The sequence below is a fragment of the Nannospalax galili genome, unplaced genomic scaffold (assembly GCF_000622305.1).
Source record: "Nannospalax galili isolate Female #2095 unplaced genomic scaffold, S.galili_v1.0 scaffold615, whole genome shotgun sequence".
NCBI lineage: Eukaryota > Metazoa > Chordata > Mammalia > Rodentia > Spalacidae > Nannospalax > Nannospalax galili.
Genome location: NW_008336950.1, coordinates 863,423 through 881,909, shown reverse-complemented (window position 1 = coordinate 881,909; position 18,487 = coordinate 863,423). Strand labels below are relative to the sequence as shown.

Genomic DNA, 18,487 nt, shown 5'->3' with positions numbered 1-18,487 from the left:
ATGACCTTAAGAGTAAAAATAAATCGGTTTATCTGGACCAACTGTGTGGCCTTAAACACCCAAAAGGAAAGTATAACCAAAGTCTAAAGGGGCCAATATAATTTCATAAAAGTCCATATGTATAGCTAAAGGCTACATAACAAGCAACAACCAGACAGGTGATACCTTCTTTTGAGTTGTTGGCCAGAGTGGCCAAAGGGATTCCCAGATAGTAACCCAGCATAAAACTGGGAAAATGAACAGCAGACCCTAATCTTATCCAATGATTACCACTAGATGAGGAACAGCTGACCCTCCTAAAACAAAGACCTCTAGATAGGCTGACTACACTCACCAGAAGGGCAAGTAGTGAGGAATGGCTGGGGTGCCCACAACACAGCAGACAGTAGCAGGGATATCAGAGTATAGGGGCTGTAGTGGGGGGAGGGAGGCTGTGGGAGGGTGCTATCTGGGAAGTGTGTATAAAAATAATTTTTTTTAAGAAACTGAAAAATAAAACTGCAGAAAGTATTCATTGCTAAAAGATAAAAATACTCAATTCAGGGGATGGAGAGATGGCTCAGCAGGTAAGAATACTAGTTGTTCTTGCAGAAGACCTGTGTTTGAGTCCCAGCACCCACATGGCAGCTAACAACTGTCCATAACTCTAGTCCCAGAGGATCTGACAGCCTCTTCTGACCTCCGTGGGCATTGCACGACATGGGTGCACTGACCTACATGCAGGCAACACATGCATACACATAAAAAGAAATACTCAATTCACTATATGGGTAGGAAGTTGTGACATCTAGGGAATCAAATATTGATACTGTCTTCTTGTATACATTTCTATGTAACTTGGAAAAAACTGTATAAATGAGTACACTGCAATTATTAGCCTTGCTGATGACCCCATGATATATTTGTGGATATGGGTGTTGTGGGAGGAGGGTGGACCCTGCAGGTACACTCTCCTGTGGTTGCAAATGTGGAGGCAAGAGGTTGATACTGTCTTCCTCTACTGCTCTCCAACTTATTTTTTGGACCTCTCTCTGAACACTAATCTCAATATTTTGACTAGTCCTGCTGGCCACTGAGCCCCCAAGAATGACCTGTATCCATTCCCCAAAGTAGTGTTATGCTCAGCTTGTATGTGTATACTGGAGATTCGAATTTGGGTCCTAATGATTGCACTACAAGCACTTTACCCACTGAGCCACCTCCCCAGATCCACACTTAATCTTTAGTTATAAAGTCCTACAGTACAAGCTAACATTGCTTGATGTTGCAAGAAAAAGTGAGAAAACAATTACAGGAAGGTGGAATAAATGAGATGGGATGGGAGAGGCTGATAAGTGAGTGGAAATAAGGCGGATGCCAAGAAACATCTTACAGAGTCATCTGTGGTCTGTGATTTACTCCTAGTACATGTTCAGAAAGTCATAAGCCTTCTGGAATCACAAACTTTCTTCAGCTTCTACAGGCAAATCCTGGATTAGAGAAAAACCAAGAACTGGACTCTGGAATCTCTCAATCTGAGAAAGGCTCTTCTACAGCTCTGGTTGACTCATCTCCTCTGCACAGGAGAATGGGAGAAAGGTAAGAACATATTCCAAGAATTTCGGGGAGTTCCTGTTTTTGTATATTTTCTGACTTCCCAAACCTGTTTCTGTTTCTGCCACAGGATTCCTCATACAGGAGTCTGGCCTCCTCTTCTCCCTTCTGATATTACTATCTTTCCCTTTTATTCAAAACACCCAAATCTTCTGTAATTCAGAGATAATGCCTCTCACGTTCATTTAAGAAGGTGGTGTGCATATGTTGCTTCCCAGAGCTGAGACTCTGTAAAAGATGTTCCGTTATTTTGCTGATTTTTCATAAATACTCAACATTGTGCATTTTTTGAGCGCCTAAGGGAGATGGTTCAAATTGGAATTAATGAGGAACATCTCTGGAAGGGACAGTTTACAAAGACTAGCATGTTTGAGGGAAAATGGAAGTGCACAGTGAATCTTCATAAGGTTATGCTTTCTGTCCAAGGTGCTAAGGGACACAGTTAAGAGCTATCATCAGAGCGAATACAGCTAACTTAGTAGTAGGAGCACATACAAGCCAGGCAGAGGGGCACTGCTACTTCCAATACATAGCTTCATGGTATGACAGAAGAAGAAATAAAATTATCCCATCCTTCTCATCCTGCCCTCCAGTTTCACAATGGTGTCAGTTCAGTTCAAGCAGAAAGAGAATTGAAATCAATCCCACTAATGTGAGTCAGTAAACTTCTTGTGATGATAGACAGGAAAGGGAAGGACAAAAGGAAATTTTTCATGGCACATGAGACATTCACCCCTCTCACGCCTTCCTCCTGCATTGTGGTTTTCTAAGTTTAAACACTGAGAGATTTCTCATCTTATTTCTATCAGAGTTTTCTTTTCTGTGCGTTTTATTCTTACAGGGGTGCTTTTGTGGAGGAATCACTCACATGATGAAAAATATCATTAGAATAGAATGCAGTTTCTGAAATGAAAACTTTCTTTACTGTAATCAAGGAAAAAAAAATGATAGGATGACACCTTAACAAGTTTGTCAAACCTGAATTGGGAGTTACAAAGCATCGGACAAAAAAACTTTAAAATTGCTGTTCCCAGACTTAAAGGGGCATAATCATCCCCTTGTGAGCACAACCCTCATGTGAACATGGCCACATCGCCAAGACAACTGGGGAAGAGAACTAGGGAAACAGGAGAGTGGGTCTACTAAGCTCAGGATCCAGGTGTTAATCATGTCTCTCTAGTCATCTCCCAGCAGCCAGTGTCTGCTTACATTTTGCAACAAGAAAAGATGTCAGATGGGAACTATTGTCTGTTTTAAATATCAGAGATTCTCTATGTTACAGAGAAGAATGGCTCTGGAGGACTCTAGCAGTGTGTAAAAGCTCCTGATGCTCTCTCATGTCTGTGCTCATATGACAACTTTTGGGTGCTTCTCGTTAGTAAGGAATGATGGGCAAAGAACAGAAAGAAATTCTCAGAACAGAACAGTACGGGATGGAAACTAAAGGAACAGATGGAGCAAACAGGCACTCAACGATGTTATTTCTGGAAACCATTTTCATGTTTAAGCTACTGTTTATTTTAATGTTAAATGAGAACAGTTCAGTAGATGTTCATTAAGGAAAGCATACCAAGTTGTTGAGGCACAATAGTAAATATACATGGTTCACTTCTTATAAAATGTCATGCTTGATAAGGAAGATAATTAGATCACACACCCTAAAAACATATGTTCAAATAGTAAAGTTCCTTGAGCAGAGAAAGTAGAACTTCTGATTTTCCTCCTCCTCTTATTTAGGCAATTAAAGTGTGGGGTCTTGTGTCTCTGTGGTCACATTCATTGTGTGCCTCTGCACCATGGGAGGATGTGTCTGTATTCTTCCCATTTGAAGGCCTCCTGCCTTCATCGGTGCTCTGGATTCTGAGGATCTGGCAACTTTTCAAGGCCAACTAAGAAATCCTGTACTCGTCCATCTGTTCTTAACTGATACCATTCCACCTCTGTTTCCATCCCTATTTGATTGAATTCTCTACCTTTCTTTTCCTGAAATTTCCTTGCACAGATTCTTTTCATCATGTGCTATTTTGGCAGTCATCTTGATTATAAAACGGGAAGTTTTTCTTATGCTTTTCCTGAACCTGCTTTTAGTCCACTCACAGTGACGATATGTACAAAGTGCTGGCAAAACTCTCACTGTGAGCTGGGAAATATCTAAATATTTTTCATACATGGGTTCAGATTTCCACAACCCACATACGAAGTTGGATAAAACAGCATGTGCCTTTAAAGCAGATCTACTCTCCCATACCCCACAGTAATCATTTGCCAATAGCTCCTAGGCTAGGGTTGGGACCTGCTGCCCATTTCCCTCATTCTATGCTGGGCTTTTGTCTGATTGAGTCAGCATGGGTCTTGTGTACTCTGACACCACTGTCGCAAGTTCATAAGCAAGTCCCCAGAGACCTGAAAGCCCCTGTTTCCTTATATTCATGTACCAACCCTGGCTGTAATAATCTTCTGGCCCTTTCTTTCTCAGTGGTCCCTAAGCCATGGGTAGGTGAGGTTCATTATAGGTGTCCTTTCCAGGGACACAGACTCCACAGTCTCTTATTCTCAAAAAATTAGTCAGCTGTGGCCTTTAAAGGAGTGACTCTAAGTAGGCTGAATAGACTCCAGTGGATGAATTTGCACTAAGGGACATCTAGGTACAAATGCTTTACCAGATAAGACTTGACATATATGACAGAATACCTGAAATCTTTGGGGAATGGGGGGTTTGGAAGGGGCTGGGGGGTCTAAATTTTATTAATATGTATTATATGAAATGTACAAAATCTTAATAAAAAACAAAACAGCATGTGCCTGTAATCCTTGCACTGGGGGACAGAGAAAGGCCAGTCCGTGTGTATCAGAATCATTGAGCCTCGGGTTCAGTAAGAGATCCTGTCTCAAAAAATAAGACGGAGAGAGATCAAAGAAGACCTCCATATGCACACAGGGTGTGCTTCCATCACTCCACACCAAAGAAAAAATTGTTTGCAATAGGGTAGCCCTTTCTGAACTCAAACTCACATTGTGGGAGACACGGGGTTGGTCACTCAGCTTTCTTGTGCTACGAATCATGAGTTTTGAAATGGCAAAATCATCAGTTCTTACCTCTTAGAATCTTGGGAGGATTAAAAGAGACAGTACAAGGCTGCTTTCTTGGTTGGAGTCCTCAAAGTCATGGAATTATCATGGCCACCTGTCAGTATTTCTGAATTTGTGCACTTGAAAGGAAATTTCTAGCCCAGAGTATAGTAGTGCGGAGCCTATAGCAAAGGGTCATTGAATAGGGTGCTTGGAACATAGTACATGTCATATCATTTAGAGGATCTGGGATGCAGGACAGAGGGCTCCAGCTATAAAGGAAAAGGAGTCTTAGATCTGAGTATACATTCTGAGAATCCCCAGCTCTTGATAGGCTTCTAAGAAATTCCCACTATACAGGACAACATTGGGAACCAGAGACACACAGCAGGTGCTTAAGTCTTGTTTGTGTTCCCAGGACCACCAGTGTGAGCTTGTTGAGTAAGGACCCAACCACACCAACCTTGACTGCAGATGTCAATAGCACAAGTGAGGATTCCTACGACTTCTTTGCGACCTGTCCAGTGGTGATGATCCTGTTCTGGCTAGTCCTCATTGTGGCTGCAGTCGGGGTAACAGGAAACGCGGTTGTGCTCTGGCTTCTGGGTTTCCGTATGCGCAGAAATGCCATCTCAGTCTATGTCCTCAACCTGGCTGCAGCTGACTTCATGGTCCTTTGCAACTATATTATTGTCCTACTGGTGGAAAAAATATCTCCAAATTTCTTCAACCTTTTTTTCGTCACAGTTTCCACCATTATGACCTTCTGCTCCTATTTCACAGGTTTAAGTGTGCTCAGTGGCATTAGCATTGAGCGCTTTCTCTCCACACTGTACCCCATCTGGTACCGCTGCCACAGACCAAGACACACATCAGCCATCATCTGCGGGCTAATCTGGACTGTGTCCCTGCTGGTCAGCACTCTGAGCGTGTCCAACTGTCTTGCATTATATTTTGGAGTTGTTTATTACAACTGGTGTGAGCCACTTGGTTTTTCCCTTGCTGTATACCTGATCTTTTTATGTGTGATTCTCTCTGGATCCAACCTGATTCTAACTGTCAGGATGTTCTGTGGGTCACGCCGGATCCCACTGACCAAACTGTATGTGACTGTCCTGCTCACTGTGCTGGTCTTCCTCTTCTGTGGCCTGCCCTTTGGCATCAATTTTTTCCTAGTAGCCAGGATTTCAAGAGGTTTGTTCCATCTCCCTTGTTATTATGCTTTACTTTGCTTTTTCCTGTCCTGTGTTAACAGCTCTGCCAACCCCATCATTTACTTCTTCAGTGGCTCCTTTAGGCAGCACAAGTACCAGAATCTCAAGATAGTTTTGCAAAGGGCTTTTCAGGACACTCCTGGGGAGGATGGACATGGAGGCAGCCTTCCCCAGGAGAGCCTGGAGGTGCCAAGCAGCAGACTGGAGCAGGAGTGAGAAGCCTGTGCTTGGGCAGCAGACGTGCCTTTTCAGTGAGCACTGCCCTGTCATGCTGTCTGCTATTCTCTCAGGTTCATGCTTCCAAAATGCTTCATGATCTCAGTGTCCTCACACAGGTTTATTTCACATTTGCTCTGAAAAAGTGTTAGCCTGAAAGCATGAACAGGACACCTGACTCTCTCAAATAAATTCGTTTGCTTGCCTTCTTAGTCTCGAATTCTTTTCACATTGAGTGCTGTTTTGTTTTCACTGCATTGCAATGGAGTCACCAAGTGCTGTTCAGGGTTGTTGTACACATTATAGATCTCAGAATCCTTACTTTTCTTTCAAGGTACATTCTTGGAAATCAGATACTGTTCTGTGATTATGCATTGTCATAGGCTGACAGCTTTGTTCTGAATAGCTGAGTCCATGAGGGATCTTTAAATCATCACGTTTTGGAAAACAGTCTTCAGACAATTACTCTACATGTGTATTAAGAGCCCAGCAGGTTTACAAGAAAAACCTCTGCAAATAGTTGTCTCCAACATAGTGACAAGTTGACCATGGTTTCTGAAAACATGGCCTTTACCTTGAAAAGATGTGTTTATTTAGAATCTATACAGATTAGTGTAAAGTCTAGAAATATGTGGGATCAGACATAATAGGACCTTGAAATTTCAATATTGATTTCAAATTGGAAGCCACATATTAATAGTTTACATATTTATTAAGAATTGTAAAGCAACGTAAGAGTCCAGATACCGCACCAATTTTCTGTTTGTGATTTCCTTCAGTGTAATCATCAACTTTCATGGACAGCAGAATTTTGGACAACTGATTGGGTTTAGGGAAATGGCTCAGAAGTTAAAGACATGTGCTACCAACCCTCACAACTTGAGTTTGATCCTTCATAACCTCATGGTAGACAGAGTACAAAACATTTTCCTCTGACCTCCATATGAGTGACATTGAGCTTGTGTACACACACACGGACACAAAATGAATGAATAAATAAATAAATGCAATATTGTTTGCTCTTCATGTGGTATTAGTTCATTGAGAATTTCATACAACATACTTCAATCATACTCTCTTTTCTCCCACAATCCTTCCAGGTTCGCCCTCCCCATTCCCATTCTCTCAACCTGGTATTTCCTCTTTTTTGATCCATTGAAACCAACCTGCATTCTCCAAATACATTTGACTGTGTGGCCATTCATAGGAGAGTGGTTGGCTGACCAGAAATCACACTCTTAAAGAAAACTCACTCTCCATCTCTTAGGAGTTATCCTTTGCCAACAGATTCTGAGCTAGTAGTGGCATGCCTTTCCTCCCCCTCCTTCTCCACGTTGGGTTTTTGTCTGGTTTGAGTTTGAGCCAGTATTGTGTATGCATTGAAATAAACTGTACCATTCCCCTACAGTGGAAAATACGCATACAATGTCTGAACATGCATACAGTGCACACCTGAAGGCTGTATAACAAGAAACACAGAGCCAGGCAGGGAAACCTCCCTTCAAGTTGTTGGTCAAGGTAGTCCAAGAGACTCCCAAAATAACACAGGCTGTTGTCACAGTCCCTTATTGTCTCCCAGAACTTGAAGATAAAATTCAACTGCTGAAGGTTAGGACACACTTTGGACACAGGATTTGGAGCAACAAATCTAGAACTGACTTGGAAGCCTCCTCCCTGAAGGCCAGCTCTCATAGTATCAGAATACTTCAAGCTTGCAAGGGAGAAAAACAATCAATAGTTCACCCTCGCTGCAAAGCCTAATAACCACAAATATGAATGGCCCAACAAACAATCTCTATTGGTGCAGTAGTGGCATTTTTATCTTGGAGATAATCAACAGCTGTCTATTTGGACTTAAAGCCTGCCAAATGGGAGGGAACTTGTATGTGGTACTGTAAACACATCCAAATACACATGGCTGGAGAGGTCATAAATCCTAGAGAAAACCTGTGTCTTTCATATCCTTAGACAAACGTAATTTTTAGTGTATGTTATATATATATCCTTATATTTACAGACAAGTGTAAATCTTCTTTTTGCAATAGACAGAGACTATTACGGAGTTCCACAACTGATCAAATGCAGAGACTAAATGTCTATGAGATGCCCAGCCCCAAGTAATACATCTACAATGCAACCTCTGCATCAGGAAAAATAGCAGAACAGGGGCAGAGTGAATATTAATGTATCTCTCAGCTCTGACCAGAGAAGCTTCCTCATGTAACATATGATGATTTACCCAGAAAGCCACAGCTAACCCAAGTGCAAAGAGAGTTGGCAGACAAACTGTAAGAGCCATGGGTGATAAGTGACCACAAGGAAACAGAGCTTTCCAAGGGACTGAGAAGTTGCTCATAAGGACTTACAGCAATGGAGACAGCGTGCACATGACCCACACAAATTCAAACCAAAGAAAAGCCTGTTTAGACGTGAAGATACGGCTAAGAAACTCCAGCCTTAGCTGGCAATCAATCACTGCTGGGAGAGGGACAGATGGTTTTCTTCAAGGGAGTGATGCTAGGTAGATTGGCCAGGCTCCAGTGGATGGACACACAGAGAAACATTTAGAGACACAAACGTGACTCGATAGGCCTTAAGATATATGAAAGAAAGCAGGAAATACGAGGGCGGCTATAGCGGGTGCAGATGGGGAGGGGCCTAAACATGATCAACATGTATCATCAGTAGCCAATAGTTCCTCGGGTAGAGTTGAGATTTCTTACCCACCCACCCACTCCTCCACCGCCCCTGCCTCACATGCTGGGATTTTATCTGGCTTGAGTTTATGTGAGACTTATGCATGCTATCACCATTGCTGATAGTGCGTGTGAGAAACTGCGCAAGTGTCTGGAAACCCGTTTCCTTTTGGTCATCCACTATTTCTGACTTGTGTTCTTTCTGTCTACTCTTCAAAAATTCAATAAAAAATGAGAAAAAAAATAATGCGCGCTTAATGTGTCTGGTGGCAATGTCAAGGCTTACTATATTGAGTCCTGACAAGTTGAGAGACTGATACAAGGTCCTCATTTCTTCAAAACCTTCTTCTTTTAATTTTTTTTGTTTTTTATTGAACTTTTGAAAATTTTATACATTTTGATCATATTTAGATTCCTACCCATATTGGCACCTCTACTTACTACCCACAACCAAATTTCATATATTCTTATATACATATGCCTTCAGAGTCTAATTTCTGTCCCCAATGTCCTTCAGTGTAGGTCCATTTACTAGAACCTGGTTAACCTACCAAAAATCACACCCTTGAAGGAGACTGATTCTCATCCCCAAGCATCCATGGTTGACAATAGTTCCTCAGGTAGGATTGGGCTTTCTTACCTACCACCCTGCATCCATGCTGGGATTTTGTCTAGCTTCAGTAATATGAGACGTGTGTATGCTGTCATCACTGGTGTGAGTTCACGTAACTGCACAGCTTTCTGGAAACCTCTCCTTCCTTTTGTTCATCCACCACCTCTGACTCTTTTAATCTTTTTGTCCACTCTTCCGCATTGACCTCTTACCCTTGGGAGGCAGAAGATAATTTATACATTTGTTAACACAGGAAAATTTAAAAATAGAATTGAAAATTGGCTACTTAAAGTTTAATCTTATCTAACACAAGATTTAACAGCAAAAGACTAATATTGTTAATTTGCTATGCATGTGGGCTCTGTGGAAAGTAACTGTACACATGAAACATTGCTGGTTTGATAAAGGAAAGGAGAGGATAGGTCATGGCAGGCCTTGAGTAGTAACTAAGATGAATGTGCTTTGTGTTTAGAAAGCTCCTCAGCCCAGCTCACATTGTACAGCACTGCTACTCAGACATACAGATAGCAGGAAAATGCCCTAAAAAGCAGTCACAAGAAGGAGGGTAAGATGGGGTGAGAATGGGTAGCGGATTGCAGAGAACAGGAGAGTAAGAATAAATGTTTAAAACCTCTCCTGAGAAGTGTGACTAAACAGACCCAACAGAACTCCACACAGGATACTACAGAACTTACCAGCATCCTGAAAAGTCTCCCACAGGCACAAACCTTCCCATACACCCTGAAGGCACTTCTTCGGGGCACAGAAGTGCCTTTAAGCAACTATAAATCTCAAAGAATATGGCCAGCTTTCCATGTCTGTCTCCTTTATGCAACAGATGGTAATTAACCCAGAAAGGTGATTAACTACCACCTCTGGCTCTTACAACCTTTCTGCCCACTCTTCCACAACAGTCCATGAGCTTTGGGTGACAGAGGTTTGATATAGGTGTCCTATTCAGGGAAAAGCACTCCACAATGTCTTAATTTCTGCACTTTGGCCACTTGTGACTTTCTAGGTTACTTACCATCTGTTGCATAAAAAGCCTCTCTGGGGGGCTGGAGAGATGGCTCAGCAGTTAAGAACACTGACTGTTCTTGCAGAGGACCCAGGTTTGAATCTCAGCACCCATATGACAGCTAACAACTGTCCGTAACTCCAGTTCCAGGGGATCTGACAGCCTCTTTCGTCCTCATGGGTGCACTTACCTACATGCAGGCAATACATGCATACACATAAAAATAATAATTTTTTTTAATTTTTAAAAGCCTCTCTGGTGAGAGTTAAGAGATGCATTCATATTCTTTATGCCTCCTGTCCCAGTATGATTTCACCTTACCCCAGTCAAACTACCCAAGATCAAGAGAACAAAAGACAACAAATGCTGGCGAGGATGTGGGAAAGGGGAGCGCTCATTCACTGCTGGTGAGAACGCGAACGCGTGCAACCACTACGGAAGGCAGTGTGGAGAGCTCTTAAAAATCTAAAGATGAATCTACTGTATGATCTGGCTATACCACTTCTTGGCATAGGCCCAAAGGACTCATCCTACTGTAGAGATACCTGTACATTCATGTTTGTTGCTGCTCTCTTCACAATAGCTAGGAAATGGAAGCAACCTGTTTCCCTTAACTGATGAATGGTTAATGAAAATGTGGTACATTTACACAATGGGGTTCTATTTAGCAGTAAAGATAAAACCATGAAATTTGAAGGAAAATGGATAACATAAACTGTTATACTAAGTAATACAGACTCAGAAAAACAAGTGAAGTTTTCTCTCTCATTTCTCTCTCATTTGTAGATCTTAGCACCAAATCTTTATATGTGAGTATATATCCTGATGTAACCATAGGAGCCAGAAAATGAACCATGGAGGTAAAGGAGAAGAAGGAAACAGATATACCAAGGGGGAAATTGGGCAAAGGGGGATATTTAACCTCAAAGGGAGAAGGAAGAGATATACAAAGAACCGTAAGGGTAAAGTAGAAGGAGCTCAAGAAAGGGGGAATAACAGGAGACAGGTATTATCAAGGGGAAAACAGGGGTACTCTAACTGGGGAGGGAAGGGGGGGCTAGACAGGGAGAGGTTTTTTTAACTAATACATTTCCTCCTGGTTTTTCACATCACGTAAGCATTATTTATCTCTCATTTTCCTCTGTCTAGACCCCCTTTCCTCCCCAGTTAGAGCACCCTCATTTTCCCCTTGATAATACCTGTCTCCTGTTATTCCCCCTGTCTTGAGCTCCTTCTACTTTACCCTTACAGTTCTTTGTATATCTCTTCCTTCTCCCTTTGGGGTTAAATATCCCCCTTTGCCCAATTTGTTATTTGTTATTGTTTTACTAAATGGCCACACTGTCAAACTTCATTCTAATATTCATGATTATGCCATAATTTTTCTACTCTCAACTTTGGTCAGAGAAACTTTTTTTAGAGTTGGTAGTGCTTAACGCAGAGTCTCATAACGTGTCAAGGTGCTGAGTATAATAACTGAGTGTTCAGCTCAGGATAGGACATTTATACCAACCTTCCACTATCCAAGGTTCAGGGGAATTCATGGACGAGAAGGTGGAAAGGTTGTAAGAGCTGAGAGATAAGCAGGAAAACAAGGAAATACTGATTTCTGGAACTGACATGGATGTTGCACACATCAGCTCACAGTAATTGTGATTACCTACACAACCTTCACAGGATCATGCCAGTCAAAATTCCAGCATGGATTGGGGAGAGACCTCCTAGGCTTCATCACTGCAACAGGAAGTATTGGCAGTTGATGACTGCTGAAGGAGAGAGAGCCCCTTTTCTTCAGGGACAAGACCACTGGCAGGTTATTCATACCCTGGAAAATGGAATTCAGGAAATGTCAGCTTTTATGTTATTTGAAATAAAACTACGCAATGAATGCACTCTGCTGTAATAAATTAAATGCTAAAAGAGTGACTGAAGCCTCAGTATAGTGAGTCCTGACCAGCCCAATGATATGCTTTGTTCTTTAGATGTGAGAACCCACAATATCAGCTATCATTGCTTGACTATAATGCTAACTATAATGAATTTTAGCACTTAAAGGAGAGAATAGCAATTACCACAGGGAAGTACATGAAATGGCATGGGATAAGAGGCTGATATGTGAGTACAAATAGGAGATCTAGAGAGGACACTAAGTTGGGTGGGAATAGGAGGAATCTAAATACCATCAAACTATATTATATGAGAATCACAAAAAAAATCAATAAAAAATAAAAATTTTTAAAAGACTGGAATGCAAATGTTTCTGGTCAGGTATTTATTCCCAGTACAAGTTCTGGAAGTCGTTAGACTATACAGAATCTTGAGCATCACTTTGGTCACAGATTTTTTTCAGCTCCTATAGTCCACAAAGAATTGGACTCTGGAGTCATCCAGTCTGCGAAAGGCTCTTCTTCACCACTGGTCAGCTCTCCACCTCTGGACAGAAGAATGCAGGAAAGGTAAGAATACATTCCAAGAACTATCATAGAGTTTCTGTTATGGCACTTTCCAGAGTTTACATACTTGTTTCCACCACAAGTTGCTGCATGCAAAGGTCTGTTGCCTTCTCCATAGAAACAGAGGAGACAAATGCTTCCTTCTAAAGCAGGGTGCTAGCAGTGGTTAAACAGACCTTTCTCCTTTCTGGTAGAAATCCTTTCTCATCCTTTTATTTCAAACACTCAGTTCTTCTACCCTGGAGAAACCACTGCCTTTTGTATTCATTGAAGTAGATGGGTGATGCAAATTTTACTTTCCAGAGCTGAGACCTTGTAAAACAGAAGTCATTATTTTGCTTGCTTCTTAGAAACACTCCACACTGTGAATGTCTCAAACACTTAAGAAGAAACAGATGGATCAAATTAAAATATTTTCAAGGAATCTCTGGAATTAACTAATTGCAAAGATGGACAGAGTGAGGGGGGGAAAGAAAATGCATGGTGAAGCTTCATAAGATAAGACACAGTAACGTGGGATCTCCTTTCCTAAGCTATAAGAGATAGGAGAAGAGTTGTTACGAGAAAGAGAGAACACAGCTATGGTTGTAGATTAGTGATAATATTGAATAACCAGGCAGATGGCGAAGCAATGCCATTGCCAACACACCACCTCACAAGAAAGACCTAGGACACGAGGAACTCATCAATTCCCATCCACCCTCTAGTGCCCTGGTGCGATCATCCAAGCTCAATTCTAAGAGAAACAGATAGGAAAGGTATCACTAATATTGTTCAATGAAGACATCTTGCTGGATGTCAGATGGGAGACAGAGGACAGAAGGAAACTTTGAATAGTGCATGACAGGTTCACTCATATTTTATATGTCCCTCTTCCATGAAGTTTCTAGGTTTAAAAGTCATTGTGTAATCTCTCATTACATCTCCATTAGATTCATTTCTACTTGTTTGAAATGTATTCCTCTAATGCTGTTTTTTAATATTTTATTCCGTTTTGTGTATTTCATGTAATTTATATGTCTTAATCAAATTTAGATCCCCTCCAATGTTGGTTTTCCTCCATAACTGCCCCCCCACCAGATTTCATGCATTCTGTAATATAAAGTCCTACCAGTCAAGCATTTGTACCCCTTGATGCATGTTCATCAACTGGAGTCCAGTCAGCTTATCTAGAGTCTCTCCCTTAAAGAAGATCTACTCTCCATCACCCTGCAGTTGTCAGTTACCAATAGTTCCTCCACTAGGCCTGGAGCCTGCTGCCCATTTCCCCAGTTCTATGCTGGGTTTTTGTAAGATTGAGTCAGCATGGATCTTCTGCATGCTTTCACCAGTGCTACAAGTTCATATGAGAAAGTTCCCAGGGATGTGAATGCCTCTATTTCCTAATTTTCATGCACCAAGCCTGGCTTTTATGGTCTTTCCACCCCTCGTCCACAGTGGTCCCCAAGCGAAGGGTGAGTGAGGTTCAATTTAGGAGTCCTGTCCAGGGACACACACTCTGCAGCCCCTTATTCTCTAAAACTCGGCCAGTTAAGGCCTTCTGTGTGCGTTGCACTCTGTTGTGTGAGGAAGCTTTGCCAGTGAGGGTTTAGAAATGTATTACTATTCTCTCTACCCCATTCCACTAGTTCCATGAGCTTTCAGTGTCGAAATTCCACTGTAGATGTGTCACTAAGGGCTGAGCATCTATCAGACATATATTCTCTGTGTGTGACCAGTTATGCAATAGCCTCCACGTGTTGCAAAAAGAAGGTTCTTTGATGAGTGGTGTACAGTATACTTGTCTATAAATATAAGGATCCATATTTAGCATAGGATAAGAAATTTCTCTTGTCTGGAAAAGTGAGCAAGATAGGGTTTTCTCTAGGATCTATGACCTCTCAGCAATGTGTATTTTTGTATATTTACAATGCTACCCAAGATTTCCCTCCTGTTGAGAGGGTTTTAAGTTCAATTAGACAGCTATTGATTGCCCCCTAGATGAAAGTACCACTATTGCATCAATAGAGATAGTTTGCTATGTCTTTCGTGGGTTATTAGGCTCTACAGCTGGGTTGGAACATTGATTGATTTTTCTCCTTTAGCAACTTGCATTGTATCTTCTAGAACTATGAGAGCTAGTCTTTAGGGAGGAGGCTTCCAAGTCAGTTCCAGCTCCATTGCTCCATGTTCTGTGCCTGAAGAGTATCCTCTCATCAGCAATAGGGTCTTACCTTCAAGTTCTTGGAGGCAATCAAGGGCTATGGCAGTAACCTGTACTATTTTGAAAGTCTCTTGCACTATTCTGACCAAAACTCAAAGGGAGGCTTTTCCCATCTGTCACTTTATTCTTCGTTATGTATCTGTCAGGTCTACACACACACTTATGTTCAGATATTGGATGTGTATTTTCAGGGGGGGTGTGAGTTAATATATTTCCCTCTGGCTTTTTACGGCACCCAGGATTTGTTTATCTTTCCCCCTTTCTCTCTCCCCATTTAAAATCCCTCCTCCTTCCCCAGTTTAGGCGCCCCCATTTTCCCCTTGATAACATCTATCTCCTAGTATTCCCCCATCTTGAGTTCCTTCCTCCCCTTTCCCCCATGGTTCTTTGTATATACTTCCGTCCTTTCTTCCCAGTTTAATGCCCAAATTTTCCCCATTTCCCCATTGGTAATTCCTATTATCCCCCTTTCATGTTCTTTCTTTTCCTTTGCCTCTGTGTTTCCTTTCCATTTTCCTGGCCCTGCTGTTACACCAGGATATATACTCACATATAAGAGATTGGAGCTGAGATCCACAAATGAGGGAAAACATAGTCACTTACTTTTCTGAGTCTGTGTTATTTCACTTATTATAAGTTTCTAGTTCCATCCATTTACCTGAAAATTTCATAATTTCGTCATTTCTTACCTCCGAGTAGAACTCCAAAGTATAAGTGAACCACATTTCCATTATCCATTCGTCCCTTGAAGGACATTTAGTTTCTTTACATTTCTTAACTATTGTGAAAAAAGCCCCACAAATGACGATGTGCAGGTATCTCTACAGTAGGATGAGTCCTTTGGGTATATGCCAAGGAGTGATATAAAAGAATCACATGGTAGGTTCCTTTTTAGTTTTTTGAGAGTTCTCTGAACTATTTTCCATGGTGTTTGCATGAGTTTGCATTCCCACCAGCAGTGAGTGAGCGCTCCCCTTTCCCCACATCCTCACCAGTATTGGCGTCTTTTGTTCTCTTGATCTTAGCCAGTCTGACCGGGGAAAGATGGAAATTAAAGTGGTTTTTATCTGCATTTCTCTAATTACTAAGAATGTTGGGTACTTTTAATGTGCTTCATAGCCATTTTTATTTCTTTATTTGAGAACTCCCTGTTCATGCCCCATCTTTCTACTGGGTCACGTATTTTCTTGTTTCTTTGTTCTTTGAGGTCTTTGTACATTCTGGATATTAAGCCTCTGTTGGATACATAGCCAGTGAAGAGTTTCTCCACAAACATTCTGTTGGGACTTTTTAAAGCGTACCAGAGGTTTTATTGTGTGGTATTGCCCTTTTCATTCGGTTCCGGGAACACTTTCATTTCTTTCTTAATTTGTTCTTTGACTTACTCATCATTCGGGAATGCACTGTTTGATCTCCGTGAGTCTGTGTGTTTACCACCTCTTCTTTTTCTGTTGACTGTGAGCTTTATTGCATTGTGGTCTGACAGAGTGCGTGGGATTCTTTCCATTTTTATATTTGTTGAGATTTGTTTTGTGCCCCAGTATGTGATCAGTTTTCGAGAATCTTGAATGGGCTGCTGAGGAGAAAGTGTGTTCTTTGGCGCTTGAGTGGACCATTCTGTAGATGTCTGTTAGGTCCACTTAATGTAAGATGTCCTTTAATTCAGATGTCTCTCTTTCTTCTTTGTGCAGTTGACCCTTCTACTGAAGATAGTGAAATGGCGAAGTCACCTACTATTATTACTGAGTTGGAGTTAATCTGTGTTTTATAACCCTGTAATACTGTTCATATGAAATTGAGTGCACCGGAGTTAGCACATATATGCTCATGATTGTAACATCTTCTTTGTCAATTGTTCCATTGATTAGAATGAAGCATCCTTTCTGTCTCTTCTAATGAATTTTAATTTGAAGTGTAGACTGTCAGATTAGAATTGCAATACCTGCTTGCTTCTTAGTGCCATCACCTTGGAATATTTTTTCCATCCTTTCACCTTAAGGTAGTGCTTATCCTTCAAGGTGAGATGAGTTTCCTGAAGACAACAAAAAATGGATTTTCTTTCTTAATCTATTCCAGTATCCTGTGTCTTTTGACTGGGAAGTTGAGGCCATTGATAGTTAGAGTTATTTCAAGGATGTGTATCGGTAACTGTCATTTTAATTGGCTGGTGTTCTTGGTCCTACTTTGTCTTTCTGTCATTATACCTTCCTTTCTGTAACCTCTTGGATATAGTTATTCCTATCTTTGACCCTTTGTATTGCTTTGAATGTTCTCTGTAGGGCTGCTTTGGTGGACATGAATCCTGAAAATGTTCCCTTTCGACTATGACGTAGTTTTGCTGGGTAAAGTATTCAGGGTTGGCATCCATGACTGTTTAGAACTGGGAATACTTTGGTACAGGGTCTTCTGGCTTTTATAGTTTGTACTAAAAGTCAGCTGTAATTTTTATGGGCTTTTCCTTTTTATGTAATTTGTTGTTTTTCTCTAGCAACTTTCAGTGCCCTCTTTGTACTGTACATTTAGTGTTTTTAATACAACATGCCATGGGGAGTTTCTGTTCTGCTCCTGTCTAATTAGTGTTCTCTGCACGTCTTGGATCTGTATAGGTAAGTCCTTCCTTACTTTGGGGAAGACTTCTATAAACCTGTTGAAGATACGGTCAGTGCCAGATCTGAGATGCTTCTCCTTCCTGTATGCCTGTGATGCATAGATTTGGTGTCCCAAATGGGTACTGTATTCCATTCCTGGTTGTTGTTGTTGTTGTTGTTTTCATAGCCCGCTTGAGGAGCCCAGTTTTTCAACTTTGTCGTCCAGGTTTGATATTTTATTTTCCATTTCATTCATTCTGCTTGTGAGGCTTTCATCTGTTGTTTCAAATTGACTTACTGAGTTATTCAATACCCTCTTCATTTTGCCTTGGATTTTCTTCAGTATTTCTCTTTTTTAAAATTTACTTTTCAGGTCCTGAATTGTTTTTATTATTTCATTCAGCTGCATATTTGTATTTTCTTGAGCTCAGTCATAAGTTTATACCTGTCCTCTTTGAGTTATTTGAGTTGTTGTGTGTTCTTCAAGTTCTTTGATCATGTTAATGATTTTTCTTTTAAATTCTGCATTGTGAGGTTCCCCTGGGTGATTCTCATTGTAATATACTTTTGTAGGATTGGTGGCTTTTGTTGGGGACATATTCTTTTGGTTTTTCATATTATTTGTTTTTTTGTGTTGCCATTTGGGCATATGGATGTCTTCTGTTGGTTGTGTGTCTAATAGGAAATTCCGTTCCTCCTTTATTTAGTTGAAGTTTGGTTCTGTATATATTCTTGGTGTAGCTTGGTTGGTTTTGCTCGAGTAGTTCTTACTTTCTCCTAGCAGATGCTTAGTATAGTTTTCTCCTGGGCAGGGGTTCCTGAGC

General features: G+C 41.1%; 1 protein-coding gene across 1 annotated transcript in view; it reads left to right on the top strand.

Moving 5' to 3' along the window:
- Window positions 1-6,092, top strand: part of LOC103732981 (mas-related G-protein coupled receptor member X1-like) — a 41,717-nt gene extending 35,625 nt beyond the window's left edge. The window contains exon 3 of the mRNA XM_008831715.1: window positions 5,081-6,092. Within this exon, the coding sequence (XP_008829937.1) occupies window positions 5,081-6,092 (1,012 nt within the window). The remainder of the gene's footprint in view (window positions 1-5,080) is intronic.
- The last annotated feature ends 12,395 nt before the right edge of the window (window positions 6,093-18,487 follow it).